Consider the following 24,246-nt stretch of genomic DNA (forward strand, 5'->3'; position numbering starts at 1 on the left):
CATAGCTCGAAGACTTTTTATTATTTTGATGTAATTTGGAAATTTTTATTCTAGATAATAATTGAAAGTGCTTGGTATTGATGGTTATTGTTGTGGATAATTTTATTCAGATTTCCTTCAACATTGTTTGTGTCAGATCAATTAATTCATTATAAAATATCTCAGTCTATAGCTTACTGTACGGTACCCGTGTATAATATAAACATATTATCCATCGTATCTGATCACACTTATTTCAAAATAGAATAGAATATCTTTATTAGCCTCAATAGAATATCACAATTTGACATATAGGCCAGTCAACAAAATCCAATTTTATACTTACATTGATTTCCAAACCACCAAAAAATGGGTACAATTTTTTGTTGAGAAAGTATAATAAAAACAGAAGACAGTAAAGTTAATAAAAATTGATAAGGGTCTATATTATTATCAGAGAACATTTCCATTTGGGTCTAATATCAACATGTCAATAGAAAAATTCAGCAGTTGACTCACTTTTAATACTGAAGTCGTCCGAAAATAAAATGTTATTTGTATTCATACGGTAATATAATATTTTATTATAAAAATCACAAATTATATTGCACCTTGATTTCTCCTATCTTATCTCATATGGGTGCTACGTTTTTTGCAATATCTTGGTACGGTACCTACGATTTGCAATACCGGTATCGTTATACCGTAAAGACCAAATAATAAGTTGAAGAGAGAGGTTCGAAATCCTCAGATTTGAAGTTCAGCCCGCTATATAGTAATTAGCAATTGGCTTCTTACAGAGCATGATTACTTTCAATATAACTTCCTATTATATCAGAGGGCTTTGAACTACAGTCAAACAACATACTATACATTGATCACACATAATATTTTTTTTCATTGATCTATAAATTCTCATGATAAATCTTCCATTGCACCTTATGATGATGAGCTTATCAAGCTTATATATACTCATATATTTGCATTATAAAAAGCTTTCTCGTTATGAATCTCATACTGAATCCTAACAAGATTGCATTATTTGTGTGATGTACAACAATGTATCTCAACTTTTTCTTGGCTATAAAAATATATGGTGAAGCATCTACTCCAAGTGTACAATACCAAGCCTAGTAAATAGAACCCAGAAATTAAAATTCAATATGACTTAAGACTTCTATTTTCTACAAACTTAATTCTTATATATGTTACTTTTTATGTAAGAGCTTCTCCCATCAACTTTCAGTTTTGGCTCTTATTCAGTTCAACGAGAAAACTAATTGAATATTTTACTGTATTTGTAAGACTTGTTTTCACAGGTGAAAATGGAAATAAATATATGTTGTGTTGCTAGTATAATATAGAGGTATTTCTTAAGGATCAAAGCACACAAGAGACTTCGTTAATCAACTTCCATCATAATCGAACATAAAACATGAGAACAAAAAACTTAATTTCAATTTACAACTCTAGGGTACACACTAATAATATTACAGTCCATGAATTCTTAAATATTATAGAATTCTTTTTTTTTTCAAGCATATTATTCATTACTGACTTTTAAATGATTTACACCTTTCACATACAAACTTATTAATCTTATAGGGCGTTTATAAGTTTATTGTAATTTGAAATGTGTATTTTTTAAGCTGATGTAGGAAATAGATATCCTACATATATTTTTCCCTGTGAAAATGTTCAGTTCTATTCCAAGATGCTCTTCTCATGTTAGCACATTAATGCATATCATAATGCAATCATGCGATCATAATGCATAGCGATCTTAATTACATTTAATGAAGACTTCGACCTTGACGGTGGGACCTCACACATTTCCACCTCTTTGGCAGAAATTAGCTCAATATTTTGTTGCTCTGATCAAGGTCGAAGCTGGCAGATTTTTGCCCTGTTCTTATCTGACTGAGCTGCAGGTTGTTAATGCCGCATCAGTGGCTCAATCTGATACCAGTGTTCAACCTGTGAGTTTATCCTGTTGAGAACGACACTCTTGTCCAAGACACATTCTGCGAAATCTCTTCTCAACTTCCTTGAAGTAGGTACGTGTGTACTAACAATTATTTGTTTCTTTTTAAACATTTTTGAACAGGAAAAAGCTTTTGTCTGTATAATGCATCTGCTGTATTGCTTTTTCCGAAATAGATAAATAAACAGTGAGTTTACAGCTCAGATATTAAAAATAATTCATATAAAATCGTTTTACAAAAATAGGCTATAATAGTTAATATTTTTTTTAAATACAGTACATAGTATTCAAAAATACCTAATTGGAAAATCCCAAATAGCAAATCGCTTGATCAATTTAGAAATTTGAAGAATTTTATTGTTCATCACTAGTAAAATTTAAATATGACGAATAACAAAAAATAACATCTATTTTATGAGAATCCTATTACTTATATTAAGCGTGCAATTTCTGTATTTATATATCTGGTTATTTTTATATTTGGATATTTATGCTTTACGGATCCTTGGGAAACATGATAATTTCGTCGTCTCTCGATATAACAGAAGATGCGTGTGCCTGTGTGTGGGAGAGAGACAGAATTATTTCCAGCTGTGTAATCATAATCAATCAGCGAGAAATTTTATCTTGCTAGACAATTTAATCGATTTGATCAACATAATCTGATTTGTTGACATTACATGATAATCCTCCTAAGCTAAAGTATATCATAATTTTCAAAGTTGATCATTAATTATTTGACAATTTCAAGTGATTAGTGAGTGTTATTTTGTTATTCAATTTGGTTTTTATATATATTTTTTTGTTTTCAAATGTTTGAACAGAAAATTAAATCTGAATTCAAATGTATGGAACATAACCTAATTTCTGGATTATTTATAGTGTATAAATCAAAATCCGGGAAAGAAACAGTTTTGGAGCTGTGCCTGTTAGTTATAGGTAGGCCTACTTCCTCAATCATTTAAAAAAAATTGTGTTTGGTTTATTAAAAGTCAATAAATAAATAACGAGTAAAGCTCGGTGCCCCGATATTTGAATCTAATTGACGTCATCGTTACTCACTTGGTCAACAGCAAATTTTTTTGTCAGTGGTGAATTTTGAAAATATGAAAAATGAAACCGTGATCTTATCTTTTTAAGATACCTTAAGAAAGATACTGTAGGACTAGACCGCCTACTAGAAGAAATTGTATTATTTTTTTAATTCTATCTACTGATGTTATATAATTATTATTTGTATATTGAATTAGATTCAATTTTTTCATAAAATCTGATACGTATGAAATTATGTCATCAGATTTATTATAAGTTCTGTCGGTTCACATTACCGTATGTTTCAGTAAATACAATTATGATTGATGAACCACCAACTTGACATGCATTTTGATCATAATGATACAATTGTAGTGAATTATTATGTTGTAGAGGATATTATATTTTTGTACATGTAGTGTATTATTGAAATACTCATACTTTTATAGTATGAAAGTACCGTACGGTATGACTTAAGTTACTGTAGGCTACCGTATGATGATGAGATTATATTGGTCTTATTCAACTTCACCCGTTGGCATGAGCCTTTGCTTGAACCGAATGATAATTGATTTATTGTTAGTACAAATTAATTATTAGTACAAAGTAATGCTTACAAAAAATCAACTCATACAGTCTAAAGATTCATGTGAGTTGTTAGATCAAAGATAAATTACCTATCAGTAATTTTGTATAATTAGACTCTCTGTATAATATAGAGTCAAATACATAGAACTAAATTTTCATGTCGTATTCATTACATCATCTTCACAATAAATTTCAGAAATTCATTTGAGAATTCACTTCCAATCAATGCTTGAATACTCTCAATGAATGCTTGAATGGATTCAAGCTTTTTTCCAAGATTTGCTGAAAATATTTGAACTGAAACTCTTAACGTGTTTTGTATTGTTGGTCAATTTGATGTTACCGTACCGTATTATAGCTGTTGATGTTAAAAATGTTAAATCACCAATTAGTGCACACTTATATTCTGTTATCGTTTCACTTGAAAGCCAAACACATTAGTTTTTTGATAAACCTTTGAAATATGGCTGAAGAAAGTTTCCTGTAAGGTACTATATTAATATACTAAGTATGTAACTTCAACCTCCTATCAGAATAATTTGTCATAATGCTGTAGATTCCGTAATTGATTGTAGCCTAATTTATAGTAATAATATATCACTTTTGGTTCATTTTGTATAGTAATTAAAATTTAATAATTTTTCAATTGTAATTCCAGTGGTCATTTTTTCTAGATCCATACTCATTTTTTCCAATAAGTAGCCTAATGAATTTATATATAGTTTTTATAAAACCTAGATATTTGATTTTATCATTATTTTTTCGAACTGGTGATCATTTCCTCAACAATTCTCTATCAATTCCTATTCTAATGGAAATATTCAATCTTAATATTGTTGGAGAGGTTGGAGTGAAACAAATTTCTCTATTGCGAAAAATGCATAAAAAGAGATGACACACTTATTTATAGCCTACTCTAGGAATCAAGTATGAAAAGAGGAAGTTCTACTAAAACAAATTTAATTCAATAATTTTTATAAAGTCTATACAAACAAAACATTACAATTTTATTTTGATGCCCTAAGGTCTTGAAAATACTCTTTGAATCTTCAACTTTGAAAAATTCCTTCAATTTTATACAATGATACCTACTATTAATGAACATATTGATAATTTTTAGAGAGAAACGGCTTTTTCCCAGACGCTTTCATCACAAATGTTCCTATTATTTCACCCCTCTATTAGTTTTAGTCGAAAATATTATTCTGATTATTTTAAATAATCTACATCAGTAATATATTGATAATTATATTCATATTATAATTATTAATTCATGATTTGAAATTTCAGAGGAAAGAATCATAATGAATTATTCCAAGTTCATATTGGTTCCAATCTTATCGTATTCATTTTGCTAATAATGTTGTGGAAGTTCAGCATTGTTGATTTTTATTTGCACTGAATAAAACTCTAAGACTGGATTACTGTTTCAGAATGGATATTTTTTTGTTATTTTTATTCTAAGTTTATGGCAATTTTATCTAGTAAATAGTAATTATAGCTACCAGGTTTACCACAATATCACCTTCGCAGCTACTCAGATTTTTTGTATTTGTAGTGGTAGTTTATTTGATTTTAATTCATTGTCGTGAATTTTATATTGTTGAAATTCCACTTAATAGGGAAGTGGAATAAATTACAGGAGTTATTAGGAGGAAACAGTTACAAATATTGCTAGAGATGGAATATTTTGGATGATGGCCCGCATGCGAATTTTTTATTATTTTTCGCTGGCGCATTTCTGACAGTTTTTTTTATCTAGAGGCCATTGACCGAAGCCGAAGACAAGCTACCGTATGTCTAGACAACATTAATTGATCAGGTCCTAAAACCTTTTGATGATGCATTGTACGGATTATAGATTATTATTAAGCCATTTCCATTACGGTATAATTACTCAGTTTAGAAGAAACTTGTTTTGCCAAAGTATAGTGTCTCAAGCCTTCCAATGTAAGTGTTTCAGTTTAGATTCAGTAAAGAATAAAAATCTAGTGTGTCGCACTCACACAACTTTACTTGCCGTTATGAGAAATTTCAGCAAAAACCGCCTCGTGTGTCTCCGGCGTAAGAGTCGAATTTTCGAAAATATAATAATTTAAAATTGATCAGCTGACGAGATCAATTCTGCTATCTCTTCCAGTGAATGATTCAATAGAATCAACAGTTGCCTCTCTCATTAAGTTTGCATTTGAATAATTACACTTTCTCGAATTTTGAGCTTATTTTCAATTTTGGGTGAAAATGGATAAATGGTACTGGTCATCAATTGTAGAGATCTTCATGCTTAATCTTTTCCATTCAAAATTTTTCGTTTCGATTATTTCTGAAGCCTGATAATTGGAAATCTGAAATCAAACTTTTCATAGATGGAGCTTCTGAAATTTTTACAGATATGGGACTTGTGGCCGTTGATAGAACTCATCAATGACTATTCTTGGTATGAATTTGATCGAAATCGTTGGAGCCGTTTCTGAGAAAATCGCGAAAAATCATTTTAGACGCCATCTTAAAATGCATTTGATCGAAATTGATCGTGTCGGGTCCTTATAGTGTAAGGACCTTAAGTTTCAAATTTCAAGTCATTTCGTTAATATTGGGAGATGAGATATCGTGTACACAGAGCACAGACATACATACACTCATACACAAACACACACACACACAACACACACACACACACACACACACACACACACACACACACACACACACACACACACACACACACACATCACACACATACAGACCAATACCCAAAAACCACTTTTTTGGACTCAGGGGACCTTGAAACGTATAGAAATTGGGGTACCTTAATTTTTTTTTGGAAAGCAATACTTTCCTTATCTAAGGTAATAGGGCAAGGAAAGTAAAAATTAAGGGATATATAGAGAGTGAATAGACTATACATTTTAGCCTATAAGGCTTGGTAGCATGCCTGCTGTTGACGAGTACCGTAGCATATATATATATATATATATATATAGCAGAAATAGTGGAGAAATCAGTTTATGAATAGGATCCATAAATTTATTATTTTGGCAGTTCATTGTTGAGCATTATTTTAAAAGACACGTGAGCTACAGCAACGAAGAAGACTTTTTTTGCTGGTTGAGAAGATTAAGAATACTATTATTGTAATTGGGTGAGGAAAACATTATCAAGGCAAATAAGTAGGCCTAAACCAAAAATTGTCTCATACAGAGTAGCGCAAAAGTAACTTGACAGTTGCTCAGAAATAAGAAGAAATAATAGCAAGACGTTAGTACAATATCGTTCGTCCGTAAAATTGGCAGTGATCCCAAACTATGCCGTAGAGTACCGGTACTGTATGTAACAGTATTCCAGACAGACTTCAAATAAGAATATGTAGGGTATCAGTGAAGGCTAGAAACGATTTGAACATAAAAATAATTGTAGCCTAAGTATTGTTTGTAATAAAAAATCTCGTATATATCTACAGTTTTCATTGGTGGAGTTTGAACAGATAACCATTCAATTTTCCAAAAATAATAATACTCATCATATATAATACCTTCCCATTTCCTATATTTATTTCAATACATTTTTCCAAAAATAAGATTTTTTAGAGTATGTCATGATAAATTTATTGAAAAAAATGTATTTTGTGACTTTTCAGAGAGATCCAAGCACATCAGTACTACACCTCAAGTGAAATAATTCTCTAATCTCATTTCAGAAAAATGGAAAGAAATTCGGAGCAGATATGTGTGACATTATTTGTGGTATTTCTCTGTATAACATCAATTTTTGCAAATCAATGCGTTGAGGTTGGGAGACCGGTAAGTTATATTTAACTATATATTAATGTTTTTCTTTTTTAGTTAATAATACATAGTAAATGAGAAACACTAAATAATGAGATGTTAACATTGCCCTATGAATATTGTTTATAGCTAGAATGAACTATAAACAAATGAAACTATGGTACAAAGTCAGCTTTCGGCTAAGTCAATGAAGAAAAAAAATCAGGGTTATGCGCAACAAATTAGGGGAAAGCAGTATTTGCAGGATGTTAGTATACAATGCAACATAGCCTGGAACCAAAGAGTCATCATCGTTACACCGCTTGCACCCCCTCCAGGACCAAACTGAAGTTCGAAACTGTAATAGTTTCTAGAACAAGTATATCTCGGCTCCAAATCAGGATATTGATCGATATGACTTTGATTTAATACTTTCAAGGATAAATGATGGATCTACAGTTATAATGTCATACTATAACGCTATATAACATTAACTGTAGATCTATTCCATCCTATACCTATTGTTCAGGAATTTATCCACAAACAAAGCGAGAAAAATAGGAAATTTCATGTTTTGTCCAATAAAAGTATACGCTTCCGTTTTTCGAGAGAAGTGTTTTGTATAATTATGATTTACAGCCCGTCTTTAGACCTTTGGAATGATGTATCTATTATAGTCAAACTTTTTCATTTATTATAATCTTAACTGTTCAGTTAATCTGCACAATGCACGTTTTTCGCGTTAGATGCCCATTTGAGTAATACTACTACCAACAGGAGTTTTTGGGAAAAGTATTATTAAATACTGTTCTCAATGCAATCCTTCTCGGAAGCCCCGCCTTGATTATAGAGAAATTGGATTTGGTTTGAACGGCTGGATTGAGTTTATAACTTATTATGATTGGGAGAACTATGTAAGAAGAGTACTAAACTGGATGAAGAATTTTGGTATTGATAGGTATTATAAAGAATATTCCTCATGTCACTCATTCCACACCACTCACCAGGATTTCTTTTGATTTGGGGTTTGTTGCTCTCTTCAGAATAATGTCAGAAACCGCAAGTCCAGGAACAAGTACCGTATAGATGTTTTTCATTCAAACTTGAAATTTTCCTATTTTTGATTACTTGATCAAATTGGCATGTACAGCGACGGGATGAGGATTATGTTGGACGAAGAGTGCAGGATTTGGTTTTGGATGGTGTGAGAGGACGAGGTAGACAGACATAGGATGATGAAGGGAAATAGAATAGCGGCTGACTTGCGGGAGAGTGGTTGGAGGAGAGAGGAAGCATTGGATAGGGCTTTGTGGAGAGGCAGACTAAGAGGAAGGAATGCCGATCCCATTTAAATGGGATAAGGCACAGCCAAAAAAGAAGAAGAAGAAGATCTGCAATTTTTTATAATACAATGGAATCAGTTATATAACATTTTGTAGCTGAAGTAGAAGTAGGAATGATTGAGATACGATATTTGACAAAATATGCTTTGATAATAGTTCAATTATGATTCTCTGATCTATGATTCTCCTTCTCTGAGCATTAATCATCTACAAAATTAATTAAAAACTTGATCACAGGAATTCAATTGATTAATTGAAATCTGTATCAATGTGTTGGTATTAGTGAACTATTATTCGCCAATAATAGAACTGGTATGATAAAGGATTAATTATTTTTGTGGACAAAATTCCTCGAAATTCAACACTTTTGAACCACAAAAATGTTGGGCTTTTAATAAGTAAAAACTGTCAAAAGAGTAATTTGAGAAGATACTGTGTTCCAAGTCAATTCAAATAGATATGAAATATGAGGTAGATTTTAAAATTACAAAGAAGGCAAGTACCTACGTATGTATTACTTGATTCATGTATTTAAATGCATCCCGACACATAGACTCTATCTTATAGTGGAATGCTGCATGATAGTTTATAAAAAATAATACAAGAATTTAGCAGACTTTTTCATATTGTAAATGTTTTTTAATGTTTAATAAATACTCCTGACATGGGTTACATGACAGGGAAAAAATCCGACAATTAATTCTATTACAAAATAATAATAATAATTTATAGAACCATAAATTGTTTTAAGCCTAGATAACTAACAGAGAAGGCTAGATACAACTGGCATTTATATATTAAGTTCATTTATTGTGATTTTGTCCGATAGCAACTTCTAAGGATAATAATTTTAGAAATTGTTCAAATCTTGATTTTAAGTTGAATTTAAAAGGTACAATAATAATATCACAGTAGGTAAAGAACTTTATTATTTGTGATAGGTTGAAATAGAGATCTGAACAGAGTATTATGTGATTGTCATAATATGGAAGAGTTGAGCGATTTAAAAAAAAACTGTAATTTCAAGTCTTTTTCATATTTTACAGTGCACATCACACGATAACTGCTGCAGTTCGTGTTGTGGTGGGCCTAGTACCAATGCTGATAATGGACTCTGCTTGAAAAGTTGTAAGTTACCGTAACTCACTTTTTTATTTTAAACTAAATCTGTTATATGCCAAGAAATTGGCAAATTTTTGGTAATCCCAGTCAAAATCCTAGTCAATAATGATGACAAAAATCTGGGATTTGCGCAGCAAATTGAGGGAGAGCTGATTTTTCAAGATGTTAGTACCGTAGGCCTATACATTACAGTAACATAGCCAGGAACAAAATTAGGGAGCAAAAAAAAATTGATATACCTTAGTCTATAATCTGGGTTAGTAACAGAGACTATTTGGAATATGAAAAACATTTTACAAAATCACCTTCTCTCATAAATGCTCAATCTATCAACTCCAAAAACTATAATTCAATCCAGCTCAATTTAAATTTATTGACTGACATTTTATAAAAATATCATGCAAGACACATTTTGTTCAGTGGATTCTTGAATCATAAATATAAAAACATATGAACAAGAATATTACTTGGAATGAATAAAATGAAATACAAACTACGGAGAATCTCCCTGAAATTAGAAATAAATTAGCTACCACTTTGAATTGAAAATCCAAAAAAGGACCCCCCAAAAGATTCGATTTTGAGACCCCAAGAATTTCAAGGACGCAGTCTGCGTCTAAACTCATCCTCTGTCGATACCCCTGGATAATCAGGACAATGTTCTATGACATCGCTCTAGCCTTCCAGTCGTGACCCTGGGTCCCAGGGTCAATTTTTTTCCTAGGTCATCCCAGGACCCGGGCAATTTTTGTTTTAGTTATAATTTTGCTTTCGATTGCCTTACTGTCTATTGTGACCCATGTAAATTCATGTCAATAGACACTTTTGAACTTTATGTAGATTGTTAGTGCTCTGTGACTTGTTGTTTTCGTGAAATGACGTTTCTGGGTCCCAGGGACCCAAGGTTCATGACTAACGTAACTTTTTTCGTTTTTTAAAATGCACATTTTTATGCAATAGTGATTGGATTCAAGTAGTCAATATGAACAGAGACTTTGAAGAATGTACAAATTGACTTCTAGATCTCTATTTCAATGACATTAGTGATCCCAAAAATAAATGATAGTGAAACCAATGAACTTCAGGTGATCCCAGGAATTCTAAACCTCCCCCATAAGTGAACTTTATATGAGACCTTATATATTTTTAATATTTCTAGTAGTGTTTCATGTAGGTTTTAGGATTTAAAATAGTATTCATCACTATAATTTCATAAGTCTTGCAGAGATTGTGCAACATGAAATTGAGGGTGGGGTAAAAACTAGTGAACTATGACCTTCCAATTTTTTTCCTATCTTTCTGGTGGTGTTGCATGTGAGATCCATCATAGTATTCATCACTACAATTTTTGTTCACTTTATATAAAATAATAACCAAACGTTACTTTTCACTACCGGGTAAGTACTAAGTACCCTAAAAATGCAAGGTTTCACAAATTTATTTTTATAATTATAATAAAGATCGATTTCTGCTTTACATAAGTGTTCAATGCGTTCATCAATAACCCTTGAACATATTAGAATCATAGAATAACATTATATCTCAAAATATATTGAAATATTCAATATGAAAGAAGCGGGTCCCTGATACCCAGGGTCACAATTAACGTCAGAAAAAAATAGGGTCACGACTAGAAGGTTAACATAGAAAATCATTAGTCTGTTCGCAAGCAATAAGTTGAGATTGTGTGAATAATTAAGCAGTCTGTATTAGACGCGAAATTTGTCTCAAATATGATCATATTTGAATGCATCAATTTTGATCATAATTCAATTCAGGAACTGTTCAAAAAACCAAATACGAAGATTTTTCAATTTGATAGCTAAAAAAAAAACTCTTTAATATTCTGTATGTTGTTGAACCTTAAATTTGAATTTGTGATGCTGACTTGCAGCTAGATTATTGTTGACTTGAATCTATTTTCCTCGTGATTAATGTACGATGATCGAGTAAGAGGTGCGTGAATTTTCAGGTGCTCCTCAAGACAATCCATGCAAGAGAAAGCACTGTGCGTTGGGAGAGTATTGCAAACTAGAGCAAGTCGATTGTATCAGAGCTCCCTGCGAACCTTTTCCAGTACACTAATCCTCAATATTCTCTAATGAAATCCCTCATTTCTTGCTATTAGATTTAATAATTCCATTTTAGATTAAGATTTCAATTGAGTTTTCAATATTTTGATGGATTGTTTAGAAAAAAACAATCACAATAATTTCTTAATTGCTTTTCTATAAATTTTTGTTCTTTTTATTAATTGTCATCTCTTATTTAATATATTTACATATAATCAACAGTTAAGCGCTGACGCCCCGCCGTCTATTAATAATGAAATCTTGAAAACTATATGAATATATTATAAAACTTTAAATACGGTATTGCTTCATATTTTCCATTCATTTTTTAGTGCTACTTAATACTTTTTTAATTTGAAAAACTAGTACCCTTTTGTTGTTCAAATACATATTCTTTGGCAATCATGCCATCTTCAAGTGCATGATATATGTTGGTAGTTATCCAAAATCTAATCAACATTTTTCAACGATTATTCTCTGATTTGGCCTACGTATAGCCTAGATCAAATTAAATCGTGATAAGCCTCTCATTGAAGATTTCTCATTGGTTCTCGTGACATTTATCCATTATGAAAGCACGATTAAATTTAATATACTTACTGTACGAGCAACTGGAGATTATATCTCCTCCAACATAAGAAATAAAATAATTATCAAGTTTTGAAAGAAATATTCAAGATGCAATATACTATACGGTATACTATTGTAACTTTAGTAATACTATGCATATTATCTAGTAATAGTATTTGAAGGAGCGAAGGAGGTTATTTATGATTAGAACCACAATAATATTGTGAAATAAATGATAGAAAATCACGTCTCTCGCTGATTGTGTTGATTTCAGGAGATCCTTGCTCCACAGTACACTGTGGGTTCGGATTTCACTGCGTAGCGAGAGAAGTTCTGTGTATTAGAGCTCCTTGCCCTCCTGTCGTTCAATGTGTACCGATTGGTAAGAATGCATGAACCCTGATTAGAGAGCGTTGTCTCCATTTTTGTTTTCAAATATCTAACTTGATGTTCTCTAATGGTAAGGATGCTTCTCCTTGACTAAAAAGGTGCTCTCCATTTTCGTTTTGAAATTTCTAACTCGATGTTCTCTAATGATAAGGATAATGCATGATCCACCATCTCCCTGATTAGAGAGGGTTGTCCTCATTTTTTGTTTTGAAATTTCTAACTTGGGTTTTCATTTTGGTAAGGATGATTCTCCTTGACTAAAAAGGTGGGCTAATCCCAATTTTTGTTTTGAAATTTCTAACTTGATGTTCTCTAATGGTGAGGAAGCGAGAAGCACTATCTCACTGACGTAAGAGGTATTCCCCATTATTATTTTGGAATTTCTAACTTGAGTTAGAAACCCTTGCTTGATTCAACTTCCTACTCCTACTCTCACTTCTCCTTGAGTTTTAATACGGCAAGGATGCATGAATCATCATCTCCCTGTCACAAGAGTTTTTCGTTTTCTCATTTGGAAATGTCAAACGGCGCTATGTGTTTCAATACTAATGAACAATTTTTGTAGACTAATACTAAAGTCTACACTGTAACGCTACAACATGGTACAGTTACACATGTCTTGTAACGTTTAATACATAGTATCTTACTACATCAAAATAATTCTATGGCCTAAAATATACTTTTTATTCATATAAATTAAGTATTCATAGGTCAATAGCAAATATTTCTACTGTGTCTGTTATTCAAATAGCTTGAAACAGAGATAAAATGTTCCTCAGGGAGATTGTTTTCTGTCTTAATAGATAGATATGGACCACTCACCATCCATATAGAAAAATCTATAGAAGGGAGACAAGATTTTTCTACTCTTCAGAAAGTGAAGCTGATCAAAACTCTTGTGTAGCCTTCCTCCAACTCCAGTGTTACCTATATACTGTCAAGAACAATATTCAATTACCAGTTTAGTTTTAAAGGCGACTTCGTAAACCATGTACACTGGCCTGCATCAGTGGTATAAAACAACATTTAAATAAATAAATTAATAAAATGTTTATTCTCAGTCAAAGAAAATACATAACATAAAACATCTTCATACAAATAAAAGCAAGTTCATTAAGAACATTTCATTATCAAGTTTGCTTAATATTTGAACATTATTCATTCACATCCCAAGTAATGAGTAATACAACCACAAAGAATGTACAATATGTTCAAAGATACATCCAAATTAAGTATCCAATTTAATATTTCAACGTGTGATGATTTTAGCAAACACCGACCCATGTGCCACAGTGCATTGCAGGGATGGATATCACTGTGAGGCAATTCAAGTTCAATGCTTTGCTGCTCCATGCAATCCTGTTGGTCGATGTGTTCCAAACGGTAAGAATGAGTCATAATAATTAAGTACTGTACTGCGATCGAATTGACAAATATTCAAAAGATTATAGTGGGCTATCATCTCCATTTGAAATTGGTTAAAAATGAATCAATGCAGAATTTTTAATCTACTCAAATATTTAGAGCGCTATTCAAATTACAGCACGACAAAGTATAGTTTTTGTGGTCCATCATCAAATTGCGATCTTGATAAATATTATTTAAAAAATCAAGAATAATTTACCTTTTTCGAAGGTCATCAATCATGAGGTTTGAGTTTCTATTATATAAAAGTAGATTTCTCAGGTTGAGCGAATAAGTCAACCAAACATCTCTTACAGTCTCACTCACTCATTACGAAAGCTAAACAGTATAAAGCACAGAAAATAAAAGACGATCGCGAAACTGAATAGTAATAGGTGTAGCAAGTTGAGGCAAAACATACTTCTTCACCAGATTAGGGAACTTATGGAGAGGAGAGACACCGTCCTGTCTCTTCGTTCCATAGAGACTTATAGTGAGGGTACGAACAGAACGGTTAGGTCAAGATGAAGATTTCAGCTCGATAGCGTTATTCTATATCCATATAGTCTATATTATATATATTTTATATTCTATATCCATATATATTATATATATTATATATATATATATTATATATATATATATATATATATATATCAGTGACTCCAAATGTTTTTATTATTGTACGGCTGCTTAATGGCATCTTCAATGCGACTTACTCATTATGTTTGCACCTCAAGGTGAGAGGATGCAGACCATTCTATACTCAATGGCGTATATCATGAGTAGTCAAAGCAATTACTTCCTGTGAGGAAGCCAGTTTTACTTTTGGGAAACACTTTTATATGCAGTTTAGTGGGTATACTTACCGTGTTGATAGTATGGCTATGCCGGGTATGCACGACAAAGTCGATTGCATCCTATACATGGCTGGGCTGTCCCACACAAGGTGAGCTCAGGTTGCTAGGCTCATATAATCGTAAATGCATTCTGCTGTCCCTTATGAGAGAAATTACTAGAAATAACATCAACATTATTAAGCTGAAAAGATCAGAGCAACAAAATGCTCATAAGTTGGGTACCTATAATATTATATTATCATAGACGAATAATACTGAATCTTTCCTCTTTGGTATAATTCAATGAGACTGAGGACTGAGCTGTTGTATTAGCAATGATAACGCAGGATATTATTCGATAAATTCATAGATGATATTCAGGAATTAAGAACCGACAGTAACTTGGAACCCAGTGGAAGATAATTGTGTGACCTGCATAATCCACTCAGTAAAGTTGATCAATGGTGTTGTGTTGTTTTCAGCTAACACTGATCCTTGTGCCACAGTGAAGTGCAGTGACGGATATCACTGCGAGCCAACACAAGTTCAATGCATCAGGGCTCCTTGTCCTCCCGTCGGTCAATGTGTACCAAATGGTAAAAGATTTTCCAAGTTTCTATCACTATAAGCTATTATCGTGTATCATATATTGAATTCTGTACTTTGTATGTGTCCAGGAAATTATACCATTTATATATTTTAATAGTTTTAGTGTGAACAAGATATAGTACTCATAGTTCGGTTGCGAATGCAATTTGGGAATCCATAATATTCAAACTCATGGTTTTCAATCGGTCAGCCATTTATGACAGACAAGTTCAATCTTCTTTTTTGTGGGGATTGTCATGGCCACCTCTTACAAACGCCATGCCCAATAACTGACAAGACTGAAGTAGCATAGTAATCTATGAAAATATATTGTTAGTAAAAATCAGTGTCAGTATCCCTTATAAATAAAGCCAACGCTTACCATTCTACCAATGATGCTGACAGTTTGAAGTGAGTGTCTCAATAGGAGCAATCAAAATCTGTTATCTGTCAGTTGGCGTGATTGCAATTCATGCAATGATGAATGCAATATTGATGGCTCATCGCAACTTGAACTATTTCTTTTGATTTTTCACTGCTTTCTACTCAGGCTGACCAGTTGACAGTACTTCTTAGCGACGTTGCCATTCTCCATGACATTCTGGTATGACACATATCTGAGGTGGCTTATCCTCGAGGGATGATAGAGATGTGGTCTGACAAGTTGATCTCCAGTTTTTCGGTCAAGGAGCAGGCGTGGATTGAATGGAACCAACTGTATTCCTAATTATTATAAAAATACGGTTTGCTAGGCTGGTTGCCATAAACAGCTGACAAGACCTAAACTGGTTGACGCATGGAAGGATCTTAAAGGAGAGGATAAATTGGGGAGGGCATCTTGAAGGAAGGGTCGGTCAACTATAGTTTCAGTAGATACTAATCGGATCATAAGAATAGGGAGACACTGAAAACAGCGATCACTGAATTGTTAATTATTAAATCAATAATCATAGAAAAAAAAAATTTATAGATTACTCCAACATGGATGGAACTTGATAATTTTCTATAATTTCATTCACTTTAACATTAGCATCATTATCTTGTAGAAATGAGAACATGATAGATGGTATGCTTGTCTACTGATGCTAGATTTCCTCTATCATTTTATGATTTATATCATACATGTTACTATTCATATTGTTATTTATGGTTGTTTGTGTTTGTTTATTACAGGGAATGCGTGTGATAGAGTGCGATGTCGGTCGGGAACCAAGTGTGTCATAAAGCCAGGCACCAATTCGCCTTCCTGTGTGCCGACACAGAACGAAGGTCAATGCTAATAAAAATACATTTTTCGTCTCATGATATTATTCTAACCATATTCGACTTTGCATTTGAATAAAGATTTCGAAATTACATTGTGGTTTTTTTTGAATCAATGTTTTATCCGCTACCATTTAAGTAGGCTAGGTACCATCTAGACTGTTCACAAATATACGAACAGGCGATTTTTTGGGAGTCGATGAAGGGTTTGGAATAAATCATTGTTGCTGATAATAATTGAATGTAGTTTTTGCGGTCTTTCTAATTTATTTTTTCAATTTATTCGTAACTCTATTAATATTCATTAATGCTATCACTGGTCTTCATGGAATACTATTTTATATTCCATATTATTCTTGATACCATACTCTCACTATAATTTATATTTGACAAGCGGAGGAGAAAAAAAACCTTTTGACCTCGATTCAACTGTACTTCTTTCTAAAAACCTTTCCCTTGTTTCATTTTGCTGTCCTGTTATAGGCTAGAATAGTAGGAAATAAGAAATAGAGAGAGTGAATACTGAAAAAGAATGATTGAATTCGAGTAAGTACCTAATTTTTACTGCTTCAACTGATAAACCTCACAATTTAGGACAAACGCACACAGCAACAGACTGACATATGCAGAAAGACGGAGGAACGCATTCGGACGTCCATCTAGCTGCATATCACGTCTGTTTACGTATGCATCTCCGTCTATCTGTTGCCGTGTGCGATGGTCTTTATGAAAAAATCTTGTACTCTACAGCTGCGATGGCTGCACTTAACTGCGATGGCTGCACTCAACCTTGACCTGCACTTAAATTCTGAATAAACCGTAATCTTATTCCATGATCCATCGGAATGCAATTTTATTTATCTTTCATCTACAGCTGAATTTTTTTTTCATTCATGTAGCCTGCACTTCGAAAGGTTATTGAGAAAAGAGCACTCTCTTAAGCTGCGTACAGACTTGAGCGCCACAAACAGGCGCTTCTCACTTTTCATCAGCTGATGCTAAGCTTAAAAAAGCTTAGGTATATCAGTGCAGATATGTCTGGCATTGAGTATCTTCTGTATCTACTCAAGTAAGGAAGATGAGCTGATGGATTATTACGGAGCCATTGGCATCTGTATTCAGGTTGGAGAGTTGGTAAGTTTTTAATTTATTTCCAATCAAGCTGATTATGAGTTGAATAGCAAAAATTTTTACAATATCAATGATCACTGATGGGAATGAGACACTAGTTCAGGGGTTCTCAAGTATACAAGGGTTTGCACCCCCTACCCTTATAAGCCGTATAAATCATAATATTTCAAATTCAGTACTAGCCGCCCCACAAATAATGCACCATTGCATAAAAGGTCGACAGTCGCTATTCTAGAACACTACTGATTACATGATTATACAACATTTTTCAAAGCATAATAGAAGATGACATATAAAGGTCCACAGTGCATCCCTCTTCAGGTTAAACCTGTCATGTAATTCATTATCGTATCATGCAAGAATCCTCGACGATTAATTGATGTTTCATATGTTTTTCAGTGTGAGTCAAACAAACAATGTTGCAGTTCAAGTTGTACTTGCGGACTCTGCTTGAGAAGCTTTAAGTAGAGAAACATACACACATGAGATATGATAAATAATATGAGAAACAATAGTAATGCTCGAGCCACACTTATCGTGCAGCGTTCCGATCCTACTCATGTCCGATATTTCTGTGTGGTAGAGGGGTAGTGGAGATACAGATCACATGTCAGACATGTGTGACATGCACCATTCTAGGCTATTGTCATCACTGAACACATGTGATCGGAGAATCGGAGTGGGATCGGAAAGCTACTTAATACGTGTGGCTCTGCCCTAAAACAAATGAAATCCATGTATTGTCCACGCCACCAACACAACTCAAAAGTTCAATGAGAATGGAATGGAATTCCCACAAACAGGAAAAATGAAAAAAATGAGTACCTACCTCACAAACTACACACAGTTCAACTTAAAAGCTTCACCCTAGTAGGCAAGATGCGCCACATATCAAATCATCATTTGAGGCTATGAATAATTTAGAAATGCATACAAATATGCAATTTTACAACAATATCAATAATATATGCATTATCAACAGAATCCAGTGTCAATATTAAAATCTTTCGAATTTCTCATTATATAAGTAGCGTACATTTTGTTAACCCGCTATAAGGATATAACTAATTGATTTTCTGGTGGGTTTATTGTGTTGGATGATTACAGGCATTAATTGTAGAAATTTCCATGCTCAATCTTTTCCACTTAAACTTTTTTGTTTAGATTGTATCTGAAGCAAGATAATTGGGAATCTAGAATCGAACTTTGCATAGATGGGGCGGAGCTCCTGAAATTTCTACAGATAATGAGACTTGTGCCAGTTGATAGAGCTTATCAATGACTTTTTCAAGTATAAATCTGATCAAAATCGTTGGAGCCGTTTTCGAGAAAATCGCGAAAAACCCTGTCTTTGACAAAATTTTTGCCATTTTAGCCGCCATCTTGAATTGCATTTGATCGAAATTGTTCGTGTCGGATCCTTATAGTGTGAGGACCTTGAGTTCCAAATTTCAAGTCATTCAGTTAATTGGGTGATGAGATATCGTGTACACAGACGCACATACACTCATACACTCATACACACACACACACACACACACACACACACACACACACACACACACACACACACACACACACACACACACACACACACACACACACACACACACACACACACACACACACACACACACACACACACACACACACACACACACACACATACATACCAATACCCAAAAACCACTTTTTTGGACTCAGGGGACGTATAGAAATTTGGGTACCTTAATTTTTTTTGGAAAGCAATACCGATCAATATAAAAATATCAATCAATTCTCATCTCTAATCAGCTGTGAACATCGTTGATCAACTCTTATTTGGCAACGTTGCTCTCATCTGTTTCGATTCCTATCGGGATATTCTCCGATTGACTATATTAATACTTGAAGTCCTTGCCAAGGATTGGAATTTCCAGATAGCCAGTGTAAAAATTTCTCCCACATACATTTAAAATAAACGGCATGGATTTTTATGTGAACTCAAGTTGTGGAGTTGCTAGATCCACAAAATAGAGGCTCCTCACTCAACTCTCTAGTGAGTAAAGTGACCTTTCACAGAGTTTGTTCTTCACTATTGTCTAGAACCTGGAGTTCTGTTTGCCTTGTATCTCATTGGGAAAGCTGTTATTTATAGCTGATTATTCTATAGCCTGTGTTGGGGAGCTATTGTAAGTTCCAGCTAGTCTGCTGAGAGATATCAACAATATTGCCGCATGTTTATGATGAGGCCCACGCGTCATGATGGCTTTGAAGGAAGATAGGAGAACGGTGTTGCCGTTCGAGAACGGTGTTGGTGTATAGTTGTAGCATAGGCGTGCTCGGTTCCGGATCCCCCCCTCCCATTAGATGTAATAAAGCACTACATGAAATGCTTTTTTCCTGAACTGGAAATAGAGATAGCCAGATAGGCTTACACAACTAGATGTCTTCTAATAATGTAGACAATAAAATAGATAAATAGTCAACATCTATGTAGTAATATGTTTGTCAAATGAAATCTTAGAAGGAATTAATTATTGCAATTGGCTTCTGTAAAGCAAACAAACAATTTCTTCAGTTACAGAGAAGTGAGCTTACAATTCCTTCCCATTTTATTCCACTTTGCCCTTCCATTTCGCATATATTGCACTGCTTTCCCATATTCCACTGACTCTGCCCTTTCTATTTTTCACAAAATATTTTATCATTGAACGAAAATCCAAATTAAATGCTGCAATTTACCCCGAAGACCTCTGCTACTGCAAATATTGACAACAGGGTAAACAGCTAGATGGAAACTCGATGAGCGCTACTATTCAAAAATTATTTGTCAGCCCGGGAATCGAACCCCAGTACCTCCAGAGTAAATGCTGCGAAAATTTGGATTTTCGTTAATAATAATAATTAATCCATTAGCATTTGAATAATTTCAATATCTCAGTAATTTCCATCTGTATATTTTATTATTCTATTCTTTCTTCAACCTGGAAAGCCCAGATCTCAGTAGCCTACTGTCGCTGTCGCTCAGTCTCTGACATCAATTGGTCGCGGGACCCGGTGAACTCATCGATATTTGAATCGTGATTGTTGTAATGTGTAGTTGAATTTATCGTGAATTGTAACGTTTTCGGCATTTGTGTATTGTGCCAATAATGTATTTCTTGCTATACTCCTAAACAGGTGTACTCTCCTGTGGCCTATATGAAAATACTAGTAGACTATATTCTCAATTTTCAATTAAACTCATGGTAAACTCATGGCAAATATAATTCTATCAATCAATGCATGTCGCAAATGTCGCATGTGTGGGTATTGATTAATTCAAGGAGGGGAGGGGTTCAAGAAGGGATTTAAAGTGTTTCAAATTACAACTGACGACATTTTTCGTGGGGATCCCCCAAGAATATTATGACGAGACGGGGGAGGCGTCATTGAACCTACGGGGGGAAGCAAGTCTCTTTCATGGACACCCCCTTGAGAGATTCCTGGTTACGCTAGTGAGTTGTAACATGGATGAAATAAAATGATGATATAGAAATAGATGATATAGAATGGTTGTAATTTGTATCACTAACTTTGACCTTTACCCTTCCAAGTAGGTAGAGTTATATCAAATTTCTGAGTGGTAATTTTTTTAAAATAGGGAGAGATATTTCATTGTTTATTGGATAAAAAATTTGTACTTATCGGTTTGAATAGAATATTTTTGAGGTGCGTGGAAATATAAGTCTTTTCATACGTTTGTAATATTTTTCGTGATAATTGCCTGGTGATATATTTATTATTATTGTTATTGTTGTTTATTTCAGAAACAGCACGGATCCTTGTGTTACTTTCTGTATTGCTGTGAACGTGATCACCTTATTTTTCCATTTTTTGTTGGAGTTAACAGATCAACAGAAGAGGAGAGAAATTGATCATCAGGCAATACGAATACATTTTGGACAGGATTTTGAATTAGTAGCGCTAGAGTTGATGAAACAATTACACCTTTTTCTAAATTTGCTAACTAGCTAGATTTTGACTATATTTTCCTCGAACTACAGCAGCACAGAACTTCAAACGCATAAGCATTTCAAGTTCTTCAATGATAATCCCTTGAACTTAATTACCGTATGTAGTGTGTCTCATTATACTCGTATTGATATTGGGTTTTTCTATTGATTTCAGATGATGATCCCTGTGCTGAATTTGAGTGTCCGACAGATACACTCTGTAGTGCTTCGTGGACCGTCACCTGTCACGAACACTGCTGATTGTGTACCGATTGTGTCACAGTGAACTACTGTGTTCAATCTTCAGCACTTCATTCATTTAAATTTATCAAATCATTGTTGTTATTGAGTTTATTAATTGATTGTAATCTTTGAAATCTTCCATTTATCCGTTAAGAAGAACTCTATTGATATTCATGTATCACAGGTCTCCATGAAATCCTGTTATTCTATATTCCACATATCTTGATACCATATTCTCATATTCAACAATTAGAGGAGAGAAAAATAGAAACTTTAGTGACCTAAATTCAATTGTGTTGTTCACTTCTATAAAACGTGCCATTTTTCCATTCTACAGTCCTGGAATAGATTGATTCATTGAATCAGTGCTTTATTTATGTAGATTACAATGTATAATGGCTTATAAACTTATAATATAATAGCGTACAATACAGTTTCAGATGAACTTACATCATATAAACTGAAATAATAATTATCGAACTGTACATGATAAAAGGAAAAAATGCAATTAAGAAATTCCTTCAAGATAATATTTTTTGTATCCACATAAATTAGCGGAGCTTTGAACATATCAATGTCCAATCTTTGGAAAGAATACTCAGAATATCCTTCCCAATCACCTCCCTTCTCTACCAGAATGTTGATTTGATTTATTCGAATGAAGATTTATTTACAAATGAATGAATAGGAAGTGATTGAGGAAATAGAAAGAGAGAGAACGAGGAAAAGAGAGAGATAGAGGAAAGAGAGAACAAATAGAAAGAGAGAAATAAGAGAAAAAAAAGTAGTTCTGCCATTCCATTTATACATGTGGCGCCACAATTATAACTTCAACAGACGTGCTCCCTGCTCCAATTGAAGAATAAATTTCTTTGATTGCAGAATAAGTTTCCTCCTCAATCCTCAATGACAGAAATTCCAGATATTCTTACCTTCGTCGGAAAGCAACAAGGAAAATGTTAGAGAAGTTTTCCTTGTTATAAACTATAAAGTAAGAAAGCGGTAGGCTGCAGAAAATCATTTCGTTATTGTGTTCAATCTGTGACTACTGGGATCCCTCAATCTGTTTGAAAATTATTTTTAGGTAAGAAGAAAATGTTGAGAATAAACTATAGTGCTCAAAATAATGTAATGATCCTCAGTAATATAATGATCCACTTCTTTTATCTTACTTCTACCATATATAGTATCATTCCATAACAGTTTCTTCCTGGAAAAGTATTCTCAAGAATACACATTCAATTCATCTCTCTTCAATCCATTTTCATTGTATCTTGGGCCCATATCTCATAACCCCATATATCCGATCTACCGAGTAGTAATTTCACATTCTATTTCATGTTTTATCTTGTCAGTTCATTTACTGGTTTTCTTAAGAATTTTTGCAAACTTACGAATGACGTAAATTGATAATTTTTAATGTTTCAGAGTTTCCGACCGTTGAAACTTGCAGTCTTGAGTGTGGAAGTACTCAATTGAATGGAAATGACTTATATATCGATGCAGATATGTCTGGCATTGAGTATCCTCTGCTGTATCTCATCAAGTAGGGCAGATGAGCCAACATATGATATCGGACCCATCGGTGACTGCAGCGATGTTGGAGAACTAGTGAGTTTATCATTTCTTTTTAATCGATTGATTGGAAGTTGAATAGCAAAAATATTACAGAAATAATAGAATGTAAAAACTAAAGATAAATATTCTAAGAACTTAGAATTAAATAGGTAATGAGATTACAATAAAATATTAATTATAATTAATACTAATTATAATGAAATGAAGAATATTAAACTACAATAAAAAACTAGAAAATAATTACTGCAGCATTAACAACAAGCAATAACAGATTCCATCACTCAATCAATACCAGCAGAATGAAAATTACAACAGAAAAACAAAGTAAATACATTTTCAGCAAATTAGTAGATAGAAAAGAGAATAAAACTTGCATTGA

At 33.2% G+C, this 24,246-nt stretch overlaps 1 protein-coding gene across 1 annotated transcript; it reads left to right on the top strand.

Moving 5' to 3' along the window:
- The first annotated feature begins 1,877 nt into the window (after nt 1-1,877).
- Nucleotides 1,878-17,026, top strand: LOC111063178 (neurogenic locus notch homolog protein 1). Its single transcript, XM_039422545.1, has 7 exons — nt 1,878-2,036; nt 7,281-7,383; nt 9,737-9,818; nt 11,785-11,889; nt 14,093-14,227; nt 15,570-15,683; nt 16,849-17,026. The coding sequence occupies exons 2-7, from the start codon at nt 7,285-7,287 to the stop codon at nt 16,953-16,955; spliced, it is 642 nt and encodes a 213-aa protein (XP_039278479.1). The 5' UTR covers nt 1,878-2,036; nt 7,281-7,284; the 3' UTR covers nt 16,956-17,026.
- Nucleotides 17,027-24,246: the final 7,220 nt, after the last annotated feature.

Source organism: Nilaparvata lugens, chromosome 2 (assembly GCF_014356525.2).
Source record: "Nilaparvata lugens isolate BPH chromosome 2, ASM1435652v1, whole genome shotgun sequence".
NCBI lineage: Eukaryota > Metazoa > Arthropoda > Insecta > Hemiptera > Delphacidae > Nilaparvata > Nilaparvata lugens.